This window comes from Aythya fuligula, chromosome 11 (genome assembly GCF_009819795.1).
Source record: "Aythya fuligula isolate bAytFul2 chromosome 11, bAytFul2.pri, whole genome shotgun sequence".
Lineage (NCBI taxonomy): Eukaryota > Metazoa > Chordata > Aves > Anseriformes > Anatidae > Aythya > Aythya fuligula.
The window spans coordinates 9,399,743-9,420,770 of NC_045569.1; the positions used below are offsets into that span (position 1 = coordinate 9,399,743).

Here is a 21,028-nt window from a genome sequence, read left to right on the forward strand (position 1 = left end):
AGGAAGCCTCAGAGCTGCCTGAGGAGCAGCAGCAGCCCCCAGGCATGCAGTCAGCTCGCTTTGCACAGCTCCCCGGGCTGCTTTGCAGCTCTGGAGAAACACAACGCACAAACTGGAGCGCGATAAGGTTGGGGGAAGAAAGAAAACCACGTCAACGCCGAGGAATGCGGCCGGGACAGAGCTGCTCTGTGGCTGGCAGAGCCCCCGGGCTGCTGGTAAAGCCCCCAGCAGGGACCTGGGGGCAACCCCAGCCCCTGACAGCCGTGAGCCTTCAGCACAGTGCTTGTGCCCTGGGTGCCCCGGCCATGCCGTGCGGTGCCATGTGCCCCGGGGACACATGGCTGGGGGCACGGAGCTCCTGTGGTGGTGGCCAGGAGCCTGTAGGGCCAAGCCGAGGTGGGGGCAGCAGGGAAAGCCCCGGCTGCTTGCGAGCAGTGACCCTGCTGTGCCTGCCCCTTGACCTGGCCCTTGGCAAGCGCGGCCCCTTTATAAAGGCGGCGAGGTTTTGGCCGCCAGCTCTTGCTCTGAAAGCAGAGACGGCAGCAGATGAAGCCGGGGGCTCGCTGTGTCCCCCGGGAAGCCCCTTCTCCTGCCCTTCCCTGCCAGCCCTGCTCAGGGGCTTCCCACCTGCAGCTCCTTTCCCTCCGGGGAAGCCACCTTGGGGCTGGGATTTTCCCCGCTGTGACCGAGCTCCGGGGTCCCTGCACCCCGCGTGCGCGGCGCTGCAAGCAGCAGCCTTTTTGCACGGGTGGCACTCGGTGGCCAGGCTCCTGGGGTGCTCCACGGGCTGTGAGCATCAGCCCCGTGCAGCTGCTGGAGTGCCTTCACCCCTGCAGTCAATGAACCCGGGCGCTTGCTTCAGTGGAAAGTCAATATTGACTCTCCGCCGTCGTTTGCATGCGTCGGCACTAAAATTAACAAAAGCAGAACAGAGCCCACGCTTCGTTCTGATGCCAGTTGTGTTGCAGTGATTCTCAAAAACAAAATAAAATAAAATAAAATGGTTGGGCTTACCAGCATGTGCTGGGGGCTGCGGGCACAGGGCAGCCAGGAATTGCTCCCATCCATGCCCTGGGGCTGGAGGGAGGGGGGGAGGTGATGTGCTTGTCTGCATAAGTCACCGACTTATTAACATCCCAGCTTTGTCCTCCTTGAAAATGCATTCTTCTCCCAAAGCACCCCCATCCTGAGCCCAAAGCATCCCCATCCTTCCCCCCGGGGCACCCCTCTGGGCTGGGCCATCTCCGTCCCTGCCTTGCCCCCAGCTCCCGGAGGGGACGCGGGTGCCGGGACCGGGCAGGGAGCAGCACGGGCCATGGGAACCGGCGGCATCCCTGCGGTTTAGAAACTGGAAATAAAAGCTGAAGCGGTTTGAAGGCTCGGCCTCGAAACAGGGAAGGTGGCGGGGGAGCGGAGAGGAACCAAAACCCGCCTGCGGAGGAACCGTGGGGGCAGCGAGGGAGAAGTGAGAGCGGCTGTGATTACTGCAGGCGGCGGTGGGAAGGGTGGCAGCGCTATCTCTGCCTCTTTCACTTCCCTGTCCCAGCGCCTCCTCCTGCCTCCAGCCTCGTTTTTTGCCCCCGTGGCTGCCCAGAGGAGCTCTGGGCCCTGGTGCTGTGCTCAGGTGGTGAAATCCTTGCAGGTGCGGGGCTTTTAGCACCGGTTCCCTGCTGCTTTCCCTCCCTCGCCTTTAAAAGCATCCCTGCTGCCCCTCTGGGGTGTGGAAAGGGGCTGAGGGCTTCCCTCTGAATTAAACCAAAAGAAAAAAAAAAAAAAAAAAGGTGTAACTGGGGGGGAAAGAAATGCCAGAAAGGTGAAGCCGCTCCCTGAAAGCCGCCCGCTTTCATCCCAGAGGAGCCCCGGGCTCGCGGGGCTGGGCAGGGAGATCACAGACGGCGCTGGGTCGGATGTGCTGGAGCTCCTCCAGCCCTGGCCGGTGCTTAAATAGAAAGGTTACGTACCCGGGGGATTTATTTCATCTTTTAATTGGTTGTTTGTTTACACGGCTCGGGAGCTCTCTGCCAGTGTTTGCTTTGCTGGCTCGCTCGGCTCCTGCGAAGCCGGGATGTGCCGGGGCTGGATTTCGGCTCCTGCCACGGAGGCGGTGGCGATGGAGACCCCAAAACTTGAGCTTTGGGACACCCCTCTCCTGAGCATCCTCATGGAGAATGGTGCAAAACACCCTCGTGTTCTTATAGTCCTTTTCTTTCCAGCATGGTTGGGAGCCAAGGGATCCTTGCCCGGGCTCAGTGCCCCTGCCCAGAGGCGAGGAGGGCAGGGATGTTCCCGGTCCTCCTCCGGAGCCCACGCTCCCGGAGCTGACATCGGCGGGGATTTTGGGAGGAGCGGATGGGTGTCTCTGCAGGAACGTGGGCTCCTTTCTGTTGTTTTTGGGGCTGCAGACGTGTTAACGCCTGCTTTGCGCAACCAATCCATTTCTCAACCTTTTCTCTCTGCAAACAGCTGGGGACGGGGGCGGGTTGCTCAACCAGGGACAGGAGAGCCGCCTGCCCTGCCCGCCTCGCTGACCACGAGGGTCTCCCTTCTCCTCTTCCTCTCTCCACAGCCACGCCTGGGAGCAGATCCTTGCCTTACCCTTCCTTTTTCCCCCTCCTGGCTTGGAGGTGAAGCTCCTTACATCGCCCACACTTTGTATTTTATTTGCAGGGGGAGGAAGACGACGGGCACTGCGCCATGCCAAAGGCCGGGTGCCACCCTATGAGCATCCCGTGCTCGGTGTCACCAACCTCTGGTCCACGTGGCCACAGAGGACATTGCGTGCTGCATCTCCGTGCCAGCCCCAGGCCACCCGTTGACCTGCTTGAGGAAGGAGCAGGAGATGCTTGGAGCAGGCAGGAGGTCGGACCGGCCGACCAGGAAGCCTCTGAGATGCTGCTGCCCTCGGGTACGACGAGGGATGAAGGCTCTGGGGAATTTTCCCCTCTTGCTGCAGGCTGTTGGGGGAAAAAATATACATCAGGAAGCTTCCTGGCTCAGCATGGTGGAGTTTCATGTTGAGGCAAAACGAAACAATTGAAATCCCTCTTGCTTCGTGCCGTGGGCTCAGCTTGAGCCATGGGATGGGGTTGGTCGGGGCTGGGGCTGGATCAGGCCGCCTTGGGGGGAATCGGAGGTGGCACGGCCACCGTCAGCCTTCATCACCACCATCATCATCACGGGGACACCCGGGGTGGGAATCGCCTCCTGGAGAGCTGCCGGAGATGGGCGAGGTGCTGCTTTTTGTGCCGCCGGGGAGCCTGGGGCTGGGAGTTACCCACGGCAGCGGCCGCTGGTGAGAGCTCTGGAAAACCCGGGGCCCGCCGCACCTTGCGCTGGGCTTCCCAAAGTGGAGCAAACCGAGCCCGGCCCATTAATTACCTGCTCGGGGACAAAGTTTGTGGGTTTGGGCTGCCCCCCTCCATGGAAAAAAACAAAAATGCAAATTAGGCAGCCTCGTTAGACGGCGGGACGTGTCTCTTGAGCCTTGCACATCCTTGGGCCCGATGCGCACCAGGCTCCTTACATCTCCTGGCACCTGCCTCCAAAAGCAAGGTTTTGGTGTGTGGTTTTTTGATTTTTTTTTCTTATTTTTATTCCTTCCTCCCTCGTAACCCTATTGATTTTTCCATCCGGCCCTGAGCCTGCATCCCTGTAGGTATGTGCTCGGGTTTTGCCAGCATCTGGTCCGCGGCCGACCCTGCCCCAGTTGGCAGTGTGGTGCCCCGCGGGAGCCCTGTTTTCCCTTCGGTGGCTTCTGCCTTATCTCTCCAAGGCTTTTCACCTGGTTTTTACGTCAAAGGCACGCTTGGGAGCCGTGTTGCTGGCGTGCCCCAGCAGTTGCAGCCCAGGGCTGCCAGGGATGGAGCCCCCGCAGGCTTTGCTGCTTGCTGGGCGCTCGCCTACGAGGTGGGACATGGGTGGGTGAAGCCTCCCCACGGGGAACTCATTCCCTTTCCATAGTCACCAACCACAGCATTAAAAAAAAAAAAGAGAGAGAAAGAAAAAAAAAGCACTCCCTGAAAGCTGAGATCCCCCCAAAGGGGAACAGATCCCCAAAAGAGGGGGAGAAGCAGCGTGGCCATGTCTATGGGATCCCACCACCACCAATTTTCTAGACATCCTTCCTTTGGGTTTCCTGGTGGAGAAAACTGGCAGGCGAGACCCAAAGCCACCACCTCAGGGACAGGGGAATAGGGGAGAAGAGCTCCGACCCCAAAGCATCATGCCAGAGGAGGTCCCACAGCTCAAATGTTGGGCCCAAATCTGAAACATTGTGTTGGGCACGACCAAGAACTTCACTTGTTTCTTTTTTTTAAATTTTTTTTCCTTCCAGGCACTGAAAATTGCTGCGTGGGCAGAAGGAGATTTGGAGGTGATTGATGGGTTTTCAGTGCCTGCCAAGCAGATGTGCTCTTTTTATGGGCATCAGACACCCGGGCTTGGCCTTTCTGGCTGGCAATGCCAGCTCCTGGGTCCGGGGAGCTCGCGCCCCGTGGAAGATGTTCCAGTTGGCTTTGCATGACCAAAGACTGCCGCATGGTCAGAGAAAGGGTTTTCCTGCCTCATCTTTTTGGGCTGAGGCGCATCTTCCACCATGGAGAGCCTTGAGGGGTCCCTCCATGCCGCCCCACGCATGCGGGTGCAGGGCCATGGTGTTGGGGCTTTCCGCCCTGCCCCATTTCCCCGGGCTGTGGGGCCAGAAGATGGCTCAAGGCCGAGGCTGTGGCGTGTCCCCGAGTCTTGGGGACAGCTGTGGGTGTCACCAGGCTTGGCCCTGAGGGGTGCGGTGACCACACGCTGCTGGGGTGGGACCACAGGGGGGTTTCCAGCAGGGAACTCTGCCTTGTCTTGGCCCTGCCAGGGCAGAGCAGTAATTTTCCATCCGGCTTGGCGGCGTGGAAACACACCCAGGCACGGAAAAAGCCTGGAAGGGAAGAAAGAAGAAAAGGAGACACTTGGCCAAGGCAGCTTGGCGGGGTCCCAAGGCGAGGAACGGCTTCAGGTTCATCCCCTGTACACGGCCCAGGACCCCAAACCCTTTAACCCTATGCTAATAACAATCTGTTTATTGCCCCGGGTGGTTTGGTCTCCATCCCTGGAGGAATGTAACGCAAGGAGGGGGAAAGGCTTCTGTGCAAAGAGTGGGGGAAGAAACTGGAAGAGAGACAACAGGGGTGGGTAGGGGCAACTCCTGGGAGGATAAATAGGGGGTGGCTGCTCCCTGCCTCTCCTTTTGCCAGATCTGGGGCCGTCAAACTGAGCTGGCAGCCGGCAGGCTGAAAGCGACCCAAAGGAGTTGCTGCTCCACGCCGCTGGGAGGAGAAAATCCCAGGAGGGAAAGCCACCAAGGAGCAAGACCGGGGTGTCCCAGGCTGGGACCCCAGCCTGGACAGGACAGGTCCTGCTCCTGGAAAAGAAACTCCCCTGACATCTCCTCCTGGCTCCTTTGTGCAGCCCCCCAGGGACATCCCACCCAGTGCACGGGGCCAGCCCCAGGCACTGGCTAGCTAAAACATGACCACCCTGGGGCCACACCCATCTCTATGGCTGGAAATAAGTCCCTTTACTACATTTTTCCCCCCTCATTTTGGCTCTTTTGTCCAGATCATTTCCCTGGGGATGCTCTCCCTGATCTCACAGGTTACAGGTGGTGGAAGGACAAAGGCAGGAACAGCTGGGCAAGGAGGAGGAGACGGGGCAGGCAGGCCTGGGGTGGCCGTGCTCAGCCCCAGGAGCTGCTCCAGGGGCCGTATTCTGCCCCATGTCCTCTGAACCCCATGGAGAAATCAAGCCACCACTCGCTTCGCCCCTTACCAGCCCATTGTCCCTCGCAGCGGGCAGCAGAGCTGCATGGACAGAGGGTTGTCCACCCCTGGTGCTGGTGCTTGGTGTCACAGTGAGATTTTGGAGGAAAAGCTGAGCAGGGGGACACGGGATCTGGGCCTCCAAACTTCTCATCACCACGGAAAAAAAAATAGTGAAGACAAAATCGAGCTCCTCATGGTCATGTTTGGCATCCCTTGGGCGTCTGTGCCTGCTCTGTTGTTGCCGGGGGGATATCTCGTTATCTGCAGATAATTACCCAGAGATAATGATATCTGCATCCGCAGTGAGGTCTTACTGGGTCTCGTCCTTCCTGGGGTGGCCGTGGGTAGTGGGAGTGTAAAGGGAGAAGCTCGGCGGTGCCTCGTCCAGAGGTGGCCACCACCAGCCGTGCCCCAAAGCGACCACCAGCTGCCCCATTGGGCCCTTGGGACCTCGGAAACCTCTCCTGGCCCCAAAATAATGGGGCCCTGAGGAGTTCATTGAGGGCTTCGTGTCCTCAGGAGGCAGCAGCTCCGATTCTCTCCATCCCGCTTGCATGATGCAAGACCCGGCTCGCTCCATGGGGAACGGGCAAAGTGTGAATTAAGAGCAGCTGCACAGCTCTCTGGCTCCAATTAGCTCCATAATTAGGGCTTCATGGAGGACACGGCTACCTCCAGGGGTGTCTCCAGGGTGAGAGCTGCTAACAAGCCTGGAGGCCCTGGGATGGGGTTAAAGCCACCTCGTGGGTGGGAGCGGAGGGGTGGGACAGGAGGGATGGGGACATCCTTGGGTTGGTTCAGTTGGGTGCGGGGCAGAAATTGGAGAAATTGTCCCCAGATTTCCCTGGGTCCTTGAGGAACCAAGACCCTATGAGCGTGTCGATACGGGAGGCTCCAGTCAGAAGCTGCCCCCAACGCCAAGTGATGAAGGCTCCATCTGCAGAGCCACAGAGGACATTGGTTTGGTTTTTTATTTTAGGAGGGAGGATCCCTGTGTGCATAGCTGTGGGGCTGCAAAACCTCCCTGGGGAGGTGACTGGGCTGTCCCCACTGGTAGGGACAGAAAAGTTCAGGATCAGTCCCTGCTGGTCCCCCTGGGTGCCAACTTGTGCCACGATGCTGTAGTTTTTGGGGCATCCAAGGGACATCCCAGCTGCCTGTCACCCTAGGGCTTGCAGCCCTGCTCCTTGGTCCCTGGGGTCCCATCCTGGCCACAGCTGGGAGAAACGAGCCCAATCTGGAGCCAGCACGTTTCCTGAGCGCCGCCGGGGCCCAAAGGCAGCGAACCGCAGATAAAAGTTGCCCAAGAGATGAACCCAGAGATAGCTGCCGGCACTGCCGGGGCTGCGAAGCCTCAAAGAGACAACTTGAAAACCACACGCGGCCGAAATCGGGCTGGGGCAGGCAGATCTGCTCCTGGGCTGCTGGGGGGGGGGCTGGCAGCGGCGCACCCATGGGTGCTCAGCCCCCATCACCCACCCCATGGCCGAGCGTCACTGGCAGTACCCGAGCTCAGCATCACCCCCCAAAGACCATTTCCCCCAAACTGCCCGTGTCCTATTCTATATATTCAAATATATTTAAAGTTCCTATCTACTGTAAGCACGCCGCTTTGGTGCACCAGCAGCCCAAATTTCGGTTGGTGCTGCGCGTGAAAAGATGAATCACACAGGAAGCTCTAGAGAAGGAAATCTGCAGCAAAAAAAAAAAAAGAGAGAGAGAGAAAAAAAAAAAAAAAGCAAACCAAGAAACACAAAACCAGAAAAACCAACCCAAACCACAAGGCAGGTATGTGCTTAGGGAATGGGTAGAGAAAAATAAATAAATAAGAATAAAATAAATGCTGCAGGGAAAATGGAACACCCTGAGGCATGTCGAGAGGGGAGTTATATGGCAAAATAATGTGTTTTAGAATTAATTTTTAACAAAACGCCCCCTGGAAATGAGTGGAGGCTGCCCTGAGAGCCTCTTGCCACACGTCCCAGCATTGACATGTCTTTTTAGCAGGAAAACGGTATTACAGAAATTACGGGGTAAAACCAATTGACCTAGCAGACCAAAAACTATGAAGTCTGGGGGCGATAAAGGAAGATTTGGGGGAGATTTGCTTTTCAGAGTTCAGCAGGTAGGTGTAGAAATACTGGACACCCATCCCTTAAAATAAATTGGTCCAGAGCAAGTTTCCTTAAATTCTTAGAGTTTTGAGGCTTGGATGATGCCAAGGGGAGGGTACTGGCGAGGAAGAGGAGGAGGAAGAGTGGCACGAAGGTGCAAAGGGTTATCTGCCACACCAAGAAGGTGAGCTGCTGTCCTGCCCTAGATGGGAAAAATTAATGCCAACCATTTCTTTTTGGCCATAAATCCAAATAAAAAGGTCTGCTAAGGGTTTCCTAAGACTTGGCTCCCTTCCACCGCTGCCTCCCCGGAGCTGCTGCAAATTAAACAAGCCGTGAGGGTGAAATAATGGTCAGGAGCCCAACAATTTGGGCACCTGGCTTTGCTCCACGAGGTCCTCCATCACCGAGACTTGCTGCCGGGCACCGTTCTGCGCCGGCTGCTGGACCGAGGCCCCAGACCCCCAATTTTAGAGGCTGGGGGAGGCTGCCGAGCCTCTGCTAGTGCCTCGCCAAGGGGCTGTGTGTGCCTCCCTTCCTCTCCCAGCACCGGTGTCGCTGGGTTTCAGTGGTCCTGGGGGTTCGGCATCGCTCGGGGGCTGTTTGGGGCAGGGAGGCTGCGGGTGAGGGCTGCGAGTGGAGGCTCGGCGGCCTCCTCCCATCCCTCCCCGTGAAAATGGGGGACTGGGGGTGGTGGTGGTGGTGGTGGCAGAGCCCCGACGAGCTCAGTGCACGTGTGGGGGAGGCCGGCCCGGCCTCATCCCCTCCTCCGGCCGGCCCCCGCGAGCACCCAGCCTCCTCCTCCTCCTCCTCCTCCTCCTCCTCCTCCTCCTCCTCCTCCTCCTCCTCGCCCTCCTCCTCCCACTTCCTCCGCACAATGCAAGCAGCCGCCCGAGCGGGGCAGAAGCAGCCGCCGGCCCCCCCCCGCCGCCGACCCCCCCGGCCCGGCTCCGTAAGATGCTCCCGGGGAGGCAGCGCCGCGAGGTGAGTGCGGGGAGCCTCAGCCTCCTCCTGCCCGGCCTCCAGCCGGCCGCGGGGCTCGCTCCCGGCTCCCCTTCGGTGGCAGCTTTTGGGGGGAGCGAGGCAAAAATAGGCCGGAGCGGCCCCCCCCGCGCCCCCTTTTGGAGAGGGTTTCCGCGCCCCGCCGCGGGTCGGGCGCGCCGGTGCTGGGCTGCAGCTTCGGTTTCGGGTTTTTCCCCATTTATGGCCGGTTTTAGAGCATGTGGTTCCTGCACCCTGCGCGGCTGCTGCTGCTGCAGCTTTCTTCAAATCCGCCCCCCCGCTCCGTGAAACATCGCTGGGGTGCTTTGGGGAGCGGTGAGCCCGCAGCGGGGCCGTGCCGCACACGTGCCCGCAGGTGCGCGCGCGAGCTTGGGGACCGGCTCCCCAAAAATCTGGGCGCCGGTGACAAATCCCAACGGGTTCCTCCCAGCCGGGGGAAGCTCGGGAGCCACGGATTCCTCTGGGGACACGCTGGGAGCAGGCGTGCGTGGCCTCCCGGCCGCTCCCCCAAACGCCCTGGCCGCCGATCGCATCCGGAGCTGGTGGAGACGTCGGGAAGGTGACCTCCTCCTCCTCCTCCTCCTCCTCGGCGGGGACACGAGGTCCCAGAGCCGCTATCGCAGCCGGACGGAAGCTCACGGGAAGCCCCTCTGCCAGCAGCCAGCACCGCCAGGCGTCACCTCCGCCACCCGCGAGGGGACGTGGGGACACAGGGACGGAGCACGTGGCAGCAGAGCCCCAAAGCGGTGCCGGGGGACTCGAGGCTGCCTTGGTGCTACCTGGGTCCTCCCCAGGGGAGGCTGCTCCCGGGCCTCACGTAGGGGGAGGCAGAAAGGAGCCTCTGTGTTTATATCCCTTAAATCCACGGTGTTTTGCCTGCCCGAACGCTCGGATGAGGTTGGATTTTGGGAGCGGTGCTGGGGGTCTGTCCCCGTGCTCCAGCTGGGAGTGGGGGCGTCCCCCTGATGTGGGGTCGGTTGCACAATGGGTGTCTGTAGATGGGCATGTTTCGGGGAAAGGGGAAAACGAAGCGTGGGAACACCATAAATTGTGAAATTCCTGCTTCCTCCTGAGCCCGGTGTCCACCCCAAGCACCGTCCCGACCGCCAGCCCTGTCGCTGTGCGTGGAGGGGGCATCTCCAGCTCCGTGTCCTCCCCGTGGGGCGCGTGGGCAGCCGCCCGCCTGGCCGCTTCCTGCTACCTTTTTGTGTTTCTCCTCCCGAAAACCTCCCACCCCAAATGTCCCGTGGTGACCGAGGGATGTCAGCGGGGAAACGCGTTTCCTCCCCGCCGCGTGCAGAGCGGGGACAGACCCTTGTAGCAGAGCAAAACCGCCGCGCTCGGCGCCCTTTATCTACCCCAGCAAGCTCGCCCAGCTATCTGAGCCATTTCCCCTTTTGTGGACGAGGCTTTTATCTTATCTCCACGCTCTCTTCCTCCGTTTCCTTCTCTGTTTCTCTGCTAACTCTGGCCACAGAAAGAGAAAATAAACAGGGGGTGGAGAAGGGGCACCAGACCCCACCGCTGTTCATCCCTCCGGGAGGTTTTGGGGCTGCCGAGCGAGGCCAGGGATGTGTGGGGTGGCGTGGGGGATGCTCACGGGACTCAGGAGGTGCTGGGGGTGCCCAGCGGTGCTCTGGGGGGCAGGAAGGGATGCTGGAGGGGTCTCGGGGGGTGCTGGAGGTGTCTCGGGGGGTGCTGGTGGTGCTGGGGTGAGGATGAGGAAGGCCGGGCGGTGCTGTGACGGTCTGCCAGCTCCACCTGCTGGCACGCGCTGCCTGCTGCTGCAGGGCCCACCCCGGCCCAGGAGAGACCACGGGGGTCCCTTGGGGTCCTGGTAACTCGGGGGAAGGATGAGGTGGCCGTGGGTGACCCGTGCTCTCTCTGCCCCTGCAGGAAGGCCAGCTGACCTCGCCCACCGCACGCCCCAGTCCTGCTGCTGGCCGCGACGTATAGATGGCCGCGAAACGTCCCCCGGAGCCTCTGGACGCCGTCGTCTTCAACAAGCTGCCTCGGGTGGATGCTGAGCCCGGCCCGGGCTTCCCCCCTGTGCTCTGCAAACCCAGCCCCGTGCCCACGGCCGGCTCCGAACACCACCTCAGCTACAAGGGCTCCTACTTCTCCTGCCCACGCGCCGAGGGCCCGCTCCTGCACTGCCTCCTCCACCGGCCCCGCAGCCCCGCGCCGGGCAGGCTGGGTGCTGAGCAGGGCGCGGACGCCTTGGTGTGGGACCTGCTGATGGCGCGGGACAAGTGGCCCGGCCACCAGGGCCACCCCTTCCCGCTGAAGAAGCCGGTGGCCGTCCCCAAGCCGGTGTACGCGGCCCCGCTGTGCTTCACCCCGCTGGGCTCCGGAGGGGGGGACAGCACCCTGCAGAGGGCACCGGGGGCTGCGTCACCCCACGGCGAGCCCTCCCGCAGGGGTCCCCACCCCGAGCCCAGCCTCCTGCCGCTGCCCCCGGCCTCCCCAGTCGCCTTCTCCCCGTATTATGCTGCCTTTGAGAAATACCGAGGCCCCTCTGCCTCGCATGACCTGGCCAAGGCCCCTGAGCTCCCCAGCCGGATCCAGGACCCCTGGCCAAAGCTCCGTGCCCCCGCTGGCAGCCCGGTGCACCGGGAGCATCCCCCGGCGTGCTACCCGCAGCCTCCCTACCCGCAGCCTCCCTTCCCGCAGCCTCCCTACCCGCAGCCCCCACGTGCAGAGCAGCCTCCGGGCTCCCTCTCCTCCTACAAAGCCCTCGGCTTCGCGGCCAGTGGGGAGCCTGCCCCTTTTCCCGGTGCTTACCTCAAACCCCAAACCCCCAGGACCTACTTCCCTGGCCCCTTGGATGCCTTCGTGCCGAGGCCGGCCGGGCCCGGCGCTCTGCCCTCACCGAAAGCAGCGGGGCTGCCGAGGGCTGCCGAGCCCCCGCTGCCCACCGGGTTCCTGCATCCGAGCCCCAGTTTCGCCTTCAGCCCCATGGAGGCGGCTTTGTTCGGTGTCACGGAGCACCACGGGGCCGGGCGAGCAGTGGAGCCCCATGGAGGGAGGCCGGCGGCGAGGCCCGGCAGTGCCTTCCACCCCGTCCGCGCCCCACAGAAGATGCCCGAGGGACTCGCAGGGACATTCCCCAAGGGAGACGCCGGCTACGGGATGGACGTGGTGGCCAAAAGCAGCCCCATTACCTCCCAGCACCACCCGGGCACTGGGGACGCTTGTAGGGTCGGGGACACTTGTAGGGTCCAGGATGCTTGTAGGGCTGGGAACGCAACCCAGGAGCCTTCTGGGGCCGCCTGTCCCCGGGAGAGGCTGAAGGACCTCAAAAGTGGGGAGATGTCTGGGGAGATGTCCCCTGCCTCGCCACCGATGCCGGTGATCAACAATGTCTTCAGCCTGGCGCCTTACCGGGAGTACCTGGAGGGGACCGAGGCCTCCGCTGACGTCCCCGTCCCCAAGGAGCACACCCAGGGAGACACCTCACCCCAAAATGCAGCTGGCACTTGGGACTCTGGTGCTGTCAAGGTGTCGGTGACGCCCAGCGAAGGGGAGGGTGCTGACCAAAAGGTGCCCCCCGAGGGGCCCAAGGCAAAGGCCGTGTCCCCAGAGCCGCCAGCCAAAAGCCACGAGGGGCTCCAGGGCGGTGAGGTGGCGCTGGACCTGAGCTTGAAGAAGAGCCTGGTGACAACGGGGGACACCCACCCGGACACCAGGCAGCCCCAGGAGGACAAAGAGGGGCCGCTGGGGAAGGTGGAGGAGGTGGGGGAGGACACCAAGCCCCCGGTGCCACCCCAGCTGGTGGAGGCTGTCTCTGGGGACAGGAGCCACTTCCAGAGCTCGGCCGCCTTCATGTCCAAGAAATACAAGATCCTCAGGTCCTGGGGGCCGCCCCGTGCCCCCCAGCCCAGCCCCGTGCCTCGCAGCCCCCCTGGCTCCCCACCACCCAGCACCTCGGCCCCGCAGGGGACCTGCCACCGCCGCCTGACGCTGACGGACATGCTCGTGCCCCAAGCTCCCCCTGTGCTGGGGGAGGACGGAGCCCCCCTGCCCGTCTGCTGCGATACCCCGGCCCGGCAGGGCTTGGGCAACCCGTGCTTTGCTGCCCTGCACGCCGCCCTCTGCGATGTCCTCGCCTGCTCGGTGGCAGGGTCCTCCCCGGAGCTGCTGCAGGAGTGGCTGAGGAGGACGGAGCCGGAGGAGGTGCTGGCGGAGATGCCCAGGTCTCCCCCCAAACCCAAGAATGGGGTCAGGCTCCCCGAGCCCCCCAAACCCCCCAGGGGCAAGGAGATCTGGCTGGCTTTCCAGGACGTGGCCGCGCTGCTCAGCAAGCTGCTGTCCCAGCTGGAGACCTTCATGTTCACTCGCAAGTGCCCCTTTCCCCACGTGGTGCGGGCGGGTGCCATCTTCATCCCCATCCACGTGGTGAAGGAGAAGCTCTTCCCCAAGCTGCCCGGCGCCTCCGTTGACCAAGTGCTGCAGGAGCACAAGGTGGAGCTGCGTCCCACCACGCTCTCAGAGGAGAAGCTGCTGAGGGACCTGGAGCTCAAGAGCTGCACGTCACGCATGCTGAAGCTCCTGGCTCTCAAGCAGCTCCCCGACATCTACCCGGACCTGCTGAACCTCCTGTGGCACCACTCCATCAGGCAGCAGCTTGGTAGGTAGCTTGGTGGCACCCCAAGCTCTTCCCTAAGGGGCTCGTGGAAGGATGTCCCACCAAAAACCAAGGATGCACCACTGAAAAGTAAGGATGTCCCATCAAAAATCAAGGACGTCCCACCAAAACTCAAAATGTCCTGCCAAAAACTAAGGATGCCCCACCGAAACACAAGGATGTCCCACCAAAAATTAAGGACGTCCCACCAAAACCAAGGCTATTCCACCAAAACCAAGGATGTGCCACCAAAAACTAAGGACACCCCACCAAAAACTAAGGATGTTCCAACAAAACCAAGGATGTCCCACCAAAAAATACAAGGATGTCCCAACAAAAAATAAGGATATCGCACCAAAAATCAAGGATGTCCCACCAAAAGCCAAGGATGTTCCACCAAAAAGCCCCCAAAAAACCCCAAGAGCATCCTGCACAGGGACTGGGTGGTGACACATGCCCACCACCACCTTCCTTCTCCCAGCCCCTTCCCCACTGCTCCTCGTTGGCTCTCCGAGCGCTCGGCCACCCGGCTTCCCAAAATCTGCCTCCACGTGGCATGGACCGTGCAGAGATGAGGAACCCCAACGCTTCTCCCAAGGAAGCCGAGCTCCTTCCGGGTGTCTCTGGATGGGGACAATCCCACCGCCACCCCTCGTGTCCTCGTGCTGCAGCTGGAGGCCGGCACCGAGAGCCTTGTGTCGTACGGGGTGGAGGCTGGAGGCTGGCCAGTAGGTGAGTCTTTTGTGGGTATTTGTAGGGATTTGTCATCTTTGGGGGCATTTGTGGGGGTTTTTCATGCTCAGGGTGGACCAGGAGGGCCACAAGAGGGGCTGCTTGAGGGGGTTGGGATGGTGGGGACCCTGCTGTCCCCCATGACCTGAGGGAGAGACTGAAGGCATCGGTAGGGCTAGGGGAAATGCAATTTTTCTTGATTTTGTAAAAATTACAGGGGAATTGCCTTCGCGAGGAGACACCTTCATGTTATAACTCCTAAAAATATATATATAATAATAGTAATTTGTATTATAACTTCTAAAAAAAATAGTAATTTATATTTGTCTTTTTATTTCAGAATTCGATTTCACCCACTGACCGCGCTGGACCAAGGTGCAGGGATCCAAGCTGTCGGAGTGTGAGCTTCAGCCCCGGATGGATGGAGAGAAGCTGCGAGGAAGATTTGGGAGACTTTTAATGCCAAAAACACTCCCAAAAATGCTGGGGGCATCCCAGGGACCCCCCGATCCCCCGGACACGCAGCCAGCCTTATGCCCAGCCCCAGGGCCTTACAACCTCCGTGCTCAGGTGTTTCCAGCAGGGGAAGAACGAGTTAAAATGAGGATTATCGTTTATTAATTATTATTATTTTTTCACTACAGGAATATTTATTTTAAACTAAGAAAATGGGGAAAAAATGGGGAAAAAAAAAAACAAACAAACCACAAAACCCATGACTTTTACTTAGCCAAATAGGGCAATGTGGAAAGCAGCATTTGCTGACAAGCCTGCAGTTTGGTTTTAGGGATCAAGGAATCTCTGCTTTATTTAAGGTTTTGTAAGACTTCCCGGAGGTGCCTCACCTCATTAAAGGGCTCGGCTCGTTTTCCAACACTGCGATCCCGTCTCTGCTTGGTGGCTGGGATGGGGAGGACCCAAATGATCTCCCAGGCAGCCCAAACCCCACTGTTTGTTTCTTGTAGGATCAGTCCCCACAGCCCCTCTGCTGTGCCAAGGGCTTAATGAGGAGCTGGGGGGCACCTGTGCTAATTGGGACCAGCTGGAGCTGAGCTGGGACATGAGATAAAAGCTCAGGGCCCGGGTGGGGGCTTGGTGCTTCCTCCTCCTGGTGGGTGCTGTGAGGTAGGATTTGGGTTTGTTGCCCCTCTTCTGAGGGGCTGCTTGGGAGTTTTGGGGGTTGTTTTGGGTCTTGCTGTGGGGGTTTTGGGGGGAGTTTGGGATTTTGCCCTGTGTGGGGTGAGGAGGGAGGCTGGAGAAGTAAGGGTGGGTGAAGCTGTGTGAGAGGGGCTTTGGTAAGGGGCTGACCCTGATTTGGGGTCTGCCCTGGGGACAACTTGGGGTGCCCCCCTAAGGTTCCTTTTGCACCCCTTACAGCCACACGGTCCCCATGGGCTCTCCCCGGCGGAGCTGTGGGGTGGCCCCACCACGTCCTGCAGGTGACACGTCCCCGATGCCCTGCAGCAAGGGGAACGTGGCCCCAGCCCCGTGTCCTGCTGCTGGTGGGCTGCGGTGCAGGGCCGTCCTGCTGCTGGCCATCTGTCTGTCCATCACCATCCTGCCCCATGGCCTGGGCTCCCTGGTGGCTCCGTCCCCTGGCCGCTTGTCCCAGAGGGGACACGGGGACCCACGCAGCCACCCCACTGTGGAGCCACCTGCATCTGAGGGCACCTTGGGCTGCTTCTGCGGTGAAGAAAACTCCAGTCATGGCATGGGAGCTGCAGGACTGGCCCTGGGGACACCGACTGGAGCTGTGATGCTGGGGGACAGCAGTGTGACCATGTCCAGAGGCTTCTCTGATGTCCAGCGTGGAGTTCCTGGAGGGCAGGAGCAAGCCGTGAGCCCTGTCCCCTGCCACCCCATACGTGGTGTGGGTGAGGACCCTGCTGCTGCTCACCTGCAGCCCCCTGCGGGGCCATCCCCAGCCCTGCCATCGGAGGGGACATCCACTGCTCTGCTTTCTGTCCCTGCTGTCACACCAGTGGTGCTCTGGTCCCTGGGCACTGCCTCGGCATCTCCCAGTGCCACGTCCCGTGGTGTCAGCCACCCGCAGGTGCTGGTCCCTTCGGATGGGTTCGGGGGACCTGCTGTCCCCTCTGAGGAACAAATTGATCCCTCCCCACTGCCCACCCACCTGGCTCTGCCACCACCCTCCGAAGCCCCTCCTGTCCCCACATGGACGTGGGTCCCCAGCTCCTCAGGTCCCGCTGAGGCTGGGGTCAGCTCGGCAGCCCTTGGTGCCACCGAAGCCCCCCATGAGGATGGAGCAGCTACGGGGGCTTCCTGGCCTCCAGACCCCACTCTGAGCTCTGCGCCACCTCCCAGCTCCAGCCCCCTTGCTCCCAGGCACCCCCCCAGCACCACCAGCTCTCCATCCCCATCCCACCCACCGGCTTCCCCTGCCCCGAGCTCGCAGACCCCAGCAGCACCAGCGGTCACACCTGATGCTCATCCTGCATCCAGTCCTTCTGTCACCTCCTGGCACCCCTCTGATGTCCCCACGGCCACCAGCTGGGTGGCAGCAGGAGGAACCCTCCCTGCAGGAACAGCATCGAGGAACGCTCCCGGCTTGGTGCAGCCTCCCGTGCACAGCCTGCCCCTGAGCTTCAGGCTCCTGGGCATCGCCTACACCGAGGCTCTGAGCCGCAGGGCCTCAGGGAGCTACAGGCAGCTGGAGGACGAAGTGAGGCTGATGGTGAGTGCCAGCAGAGCCCCCTGGGGGGGTTTTTGGGCGGGGAGCCCTGGGTATGCTGGTTGTGGTGTGCGGGAGCTCCCCATCCCCGTGTGCTTCTCTTCCAGCTGGGCCAGGCGCTGTCCTCCTACGAGACCTTCCTCCAGGCCAACATCCTCGAGTTCAGGTGGGTGCAGGGTGCCTGTGTGGGGCTGCCCCAGGGGGAGCAGAGCCCCCCGGGCGTGCTGCTGGCCCCCAGTTGTGGGTCAGCCCCAGTGGCTCCTCTCCTGCCCCCAGGAACGGCTCGGTGCTGGTGCACGGGGAGGTTTTGTTCCAGGGGGATGCCCCCAGCAGCTCCCACCTCATCCGCACGCTGCTCACGGAGGCGAGCAGAGCAGGGGATGCCTTCAGCTGGTGGCTGGAGCCCCGCTCTGTCAGGTCTGGAGGTAAGCCAGGAGGGTCTGCAGCAGGGCAGCCACCCCCAAACTTCCCCTGTGCACTGACCCAAGCCCAAACCTCCTTGGTGTAGCCCTCGTGTAACCTCTCTGCTCCTGATCCACACAAAACCATGTGGTGCTAAGGGTGCTGGAGACCTCCGTGGCCCAGTGCTGGTGCCAAAACTCCTGGGTTTCCCCTCCTTGAGCTGCCTTGGGTGCAGCCTGAGCCCTTCCACCACGGACAGGGGAGCTCCTGCCCTTCACTGAGTGCCTCTGCCCCCCAGCGTGGGCTCAGGGCTGGGCACACAGCTGGGGGAACAGGCACAGACAGAGGTTTTCTCACCCCTTCCAGGCTTCAGCTTGGAGAACCTGGACCCGGAGAAGCTGCCCATCTCTCTCACTGCCCTCCAGCTCCGCCAGGATGGGGTAGAGCCCCTGGTGAGCGAGGTATGGTGAGCCTTGGGGGCGTTGGGGCTGGTGCCCTGGGATGGATGCAGCGGGGCCAGGAGGAGGGAGTACATTGAGGGAGCTGCTCCTGGTCCCTTGGGGTCTGAGGGTGAGCTGCCTGTGAGGGATGAGCTCCTGCCTCGTCCTCTTGCAGGTAATTCGGGCTCTCAGTGCCCTCTACCCTGTGAGGAACTTCACCATCAGCCGCCTCAGGTATGGGCAGCCCCTCTCCAAATCTCCCTGCTGAGCCCCATTTTCATGGCTCTGAAGCCACGAGCTGCTGGGGGCTGCCAGCAGGAGGATGCTCCTGCCTTGCTTAGAGCCCTTCTCCCTCCTCAGACCCCTCGGGGGGGACCTGGAGGTCACTGGGGACCTCTACCTGGACACTGCTGTCCACGCCAACATCGCAGCAGTGCTACAAGCCCTGAGGGTGCTGGCCAGCAGCTCCGTGGACCTCAGCTCCCTCTCAGTGCAGGGTAAGGGTGGTTCCTGAGGGCTATGGGGCTCGTGGCCGTGTCTGCAAACCAAAACCTATGTCCTGACCCTACAGGAGCCAGGCTGCCCCTGCAGGTGTACCCCATCTCCTTCCTCATCACCAACAGGCGCTTCAGTGAGCGCCTCCTGGACCCGCTTGCTGAGGAGCACCGGGGGCTCGCCAGAGACCTGGGAGAAGTGGTAGGAACAGCTGGGGGAAGGGGTTGGGGGTCTCCTAGGGGCTGAAGACCCTGGAGGAATAGGGTCTGCGTTGGGGTGCCCACAGCAGCCCCCCGGGACCCTGTTGGGTGCTGGCTCTGAGGCTGTGCTGGTGGAGGTCTCCTCCCCAGGGTGGTGGAAATAAAAACCCCTGGGCACTGCTGAGCAAATCCTCTCTTCCAGGTGGCGAGAGCCCTACAGGGGCACAGGAGCTTCCTGCAGGCAGTGATAAGAGGATTTCTGTGAGTGGGAGTGTGGGGCTGCCTGGGTGGGGGGGTATGGGTCTGGGGGGGGTCTCAAACATCCCTGGGCTCTGAGCATTTGAGCCCAGAAGGGTTTGTGGCAGGGGCTGGCATCTTAGGGGGGTGGCATCTTAAGTCCTTGGGACCAAAGGGATGTCTCTGGGGGCTGGGAAGGAAATCCCAACACCTCCTCATGGGGCCCTGCTGGGACAGGCTGGTGCAGGAGCTCTCCCCGACCTTCCCCCCAGGCCTGGCTCCCTGCTGTGCCATGGGGACGTGCTCTTCCAGCCCCCTGCTCCCACCAGCCTGGAGGTCCTGGAGGCGCTTGCTCTCGCTGTGGGGCCGGATGAAGCCTTGGCTGGCTCTGCCTTCCATGTGGACCCCTATTCCATCGCTGTCGGAGGTAAGCTCCCTTTGGGGTGGGAGCTGGGGAGCTCCATGACCCCCAGGAGGGCACTGACCGCTGGCTCTGCTCCAGAGGACACCCTGGAGCCCCCTCCTGCTCCTGGCTTTCCTGAGTCTGTGGTGGCCATCATGGTTGTGTGCATCCTCATCATCGTTACCGTGCCCATCATCTTGCTGGTGGTAAGGGTGCTGTCTGTCTGTCTGTCCCCTCGGTGGGGTTATGGAGCTCAGGTGGCAGCTCGGAGGGTGGTGGGCATGAGGGCTGCGGTGCTTCACCTGGATAAAAGAGGGACTGGGGAGGGGTCCGGAGGTGTCACGGCTGTCTCAGCCCTGCACAAGGGTTGGGGTGCTCCAAAATAACCCCAAAAATCCTGGGGGGGGGGGGAGGCTGCAGTGTGAGCAGGGCCCAGCTGCAGCCTGGTGCTCCCCTCCCCAGGTCCTGAGGACCAGGAGGGGCAGCTGGAGCGATGTGGCCGTCCTGTGGGACAGGAGAGACCCCGAAGTGGGGACGCAGACCCTGGAGATGGAGAACCAAGGGTTCTGGGTGGCCTCTGAGCAGGTGAGTGGCCTTTATGGGGGGGGGGGGGGGGGGGTGGTCCCTGGGGGTGGTTTCTGGTGGGAGCTGGAGGCAGGTAGCTGCGGGGGCTCTGAAGTCACTTTGGGGTCTTGGTGGCTGGACTGGAGATGCTCCTGTGTGATGCCAGGATCTAGAGGGGCTCTGAGCCCCCCTTGGGGCTGGAGGAAGGGGAGGGGGTCCCTGCTACAGGTCCTGGAGGGGGACACAGCCACCTCTTGCCCTCAGGACACAGAGGAGGCTTCTGCATGCTGGCAGACGGACTCAGCATCATGAGGGAAGGAGCTGCTGGGCTGAACGAGGCGAGGAGGGATGCTGCAGCACTGTCCCTGCTCCCCCTTCCCCGCGGGATGCCAGCTGCCCCCTGAGAAGGACGCAGGCTCTGGTATATCTTTTTGTACAAAATAAGCTTTAATAAACTGTTTGTAGAACCCCACACCTGCCTCTCCTCTCTTTCTGCCTTTCTTGGGTGGGAGTCGGGGTTTGTGGGGCTTGCCCTTCACCCAGTCTTAAGAGCTAAGTAGGGCTTGGGAAGCCCAAACCATGACCCCAAACCTCCAGAGCTCAGCAATCACTGCCTCTGCTGCTGCTACCCCTGGGGACTTGGGGGGCAGGACTAAGCAAGAGCAACTCTGAAATACCTTCATATTTAACTTCTCTCTAACCTCTGCTGTTTTTTCCCTTTCTTCATAGAAGCTGAGGCTGAGCTTTAGCTGGAATAAAGGGAGGGATGCCCCAGGGCCCAAAGGTCTCCTGTTTAGCACTAGAGCTGGGTTGTTAGACCCTTTCCCTCTTTTTTTTTTTTTTTTTTTTTTGGGGGGGGTCTCTGGCACCACCACACTCCCAATAGGATAAAAACCATAAAGATGTGGAAGTGTTCTCCTGAAATTTGGTCTGCCTGATCCCCAGAAAGTAGGGCTGTGTGGGCATCTCATTTATTAATGTTATTTTCACCAGTTTTTAAAACTAAAACCCAATCCCCCTGGGAGCCAAAGTGTACTTCCTAGTTCAATTCTTTATTCAGTGCTTGTGCACAGCTAAAGCAGCTCCTAATTAATTAACCAGGCAATACTTATGTATACAGCTGTGGTGATTAACATTGATACCCAAGTTATAGCAGCGATTGGTTTATGGCCTTGTCAGAACCTGCTCACAGCAGCTGGTTGGAGGCTGAGCCTCTCTCCTGGTGCCCAGATAGAGAGCTGGAGCTGAAACGCAGGCCACAAGCTGAAAATGAAGATCTGGAGGGAGGAAACACGGGGCACAGGCTTATATAT

At 60.8% G+C, this 21,028-nt stretch overlaps 1 protein-coding gene across 1 annotated transcript; it reads left to right on the forward strand.

Annotated features, from left to right (window-relative positions):
* Nucleotides 1-10,879: 10,879 nt before the first annotated feature.
* On the forward strand, nucleotides 10,880-14,251 carry C11H15orf39 (chromosome 11 C15orf39 homolog). Its single transcript, XM_032195041.1, has one exon. The coding sequence runs from the start codon at nucleotides 10,880-10,882 to the stop codon at nucleotides 13,559-13,561; it is 2,682 nt and encodes an 893-aa protein (XP_032050932.1). The 3' UTR covers nucleotides 13,562-14,251.
* The last annotated feature ends 6,777 nt before the right edge of the window (nucleotides 14,252-21,028 follow it).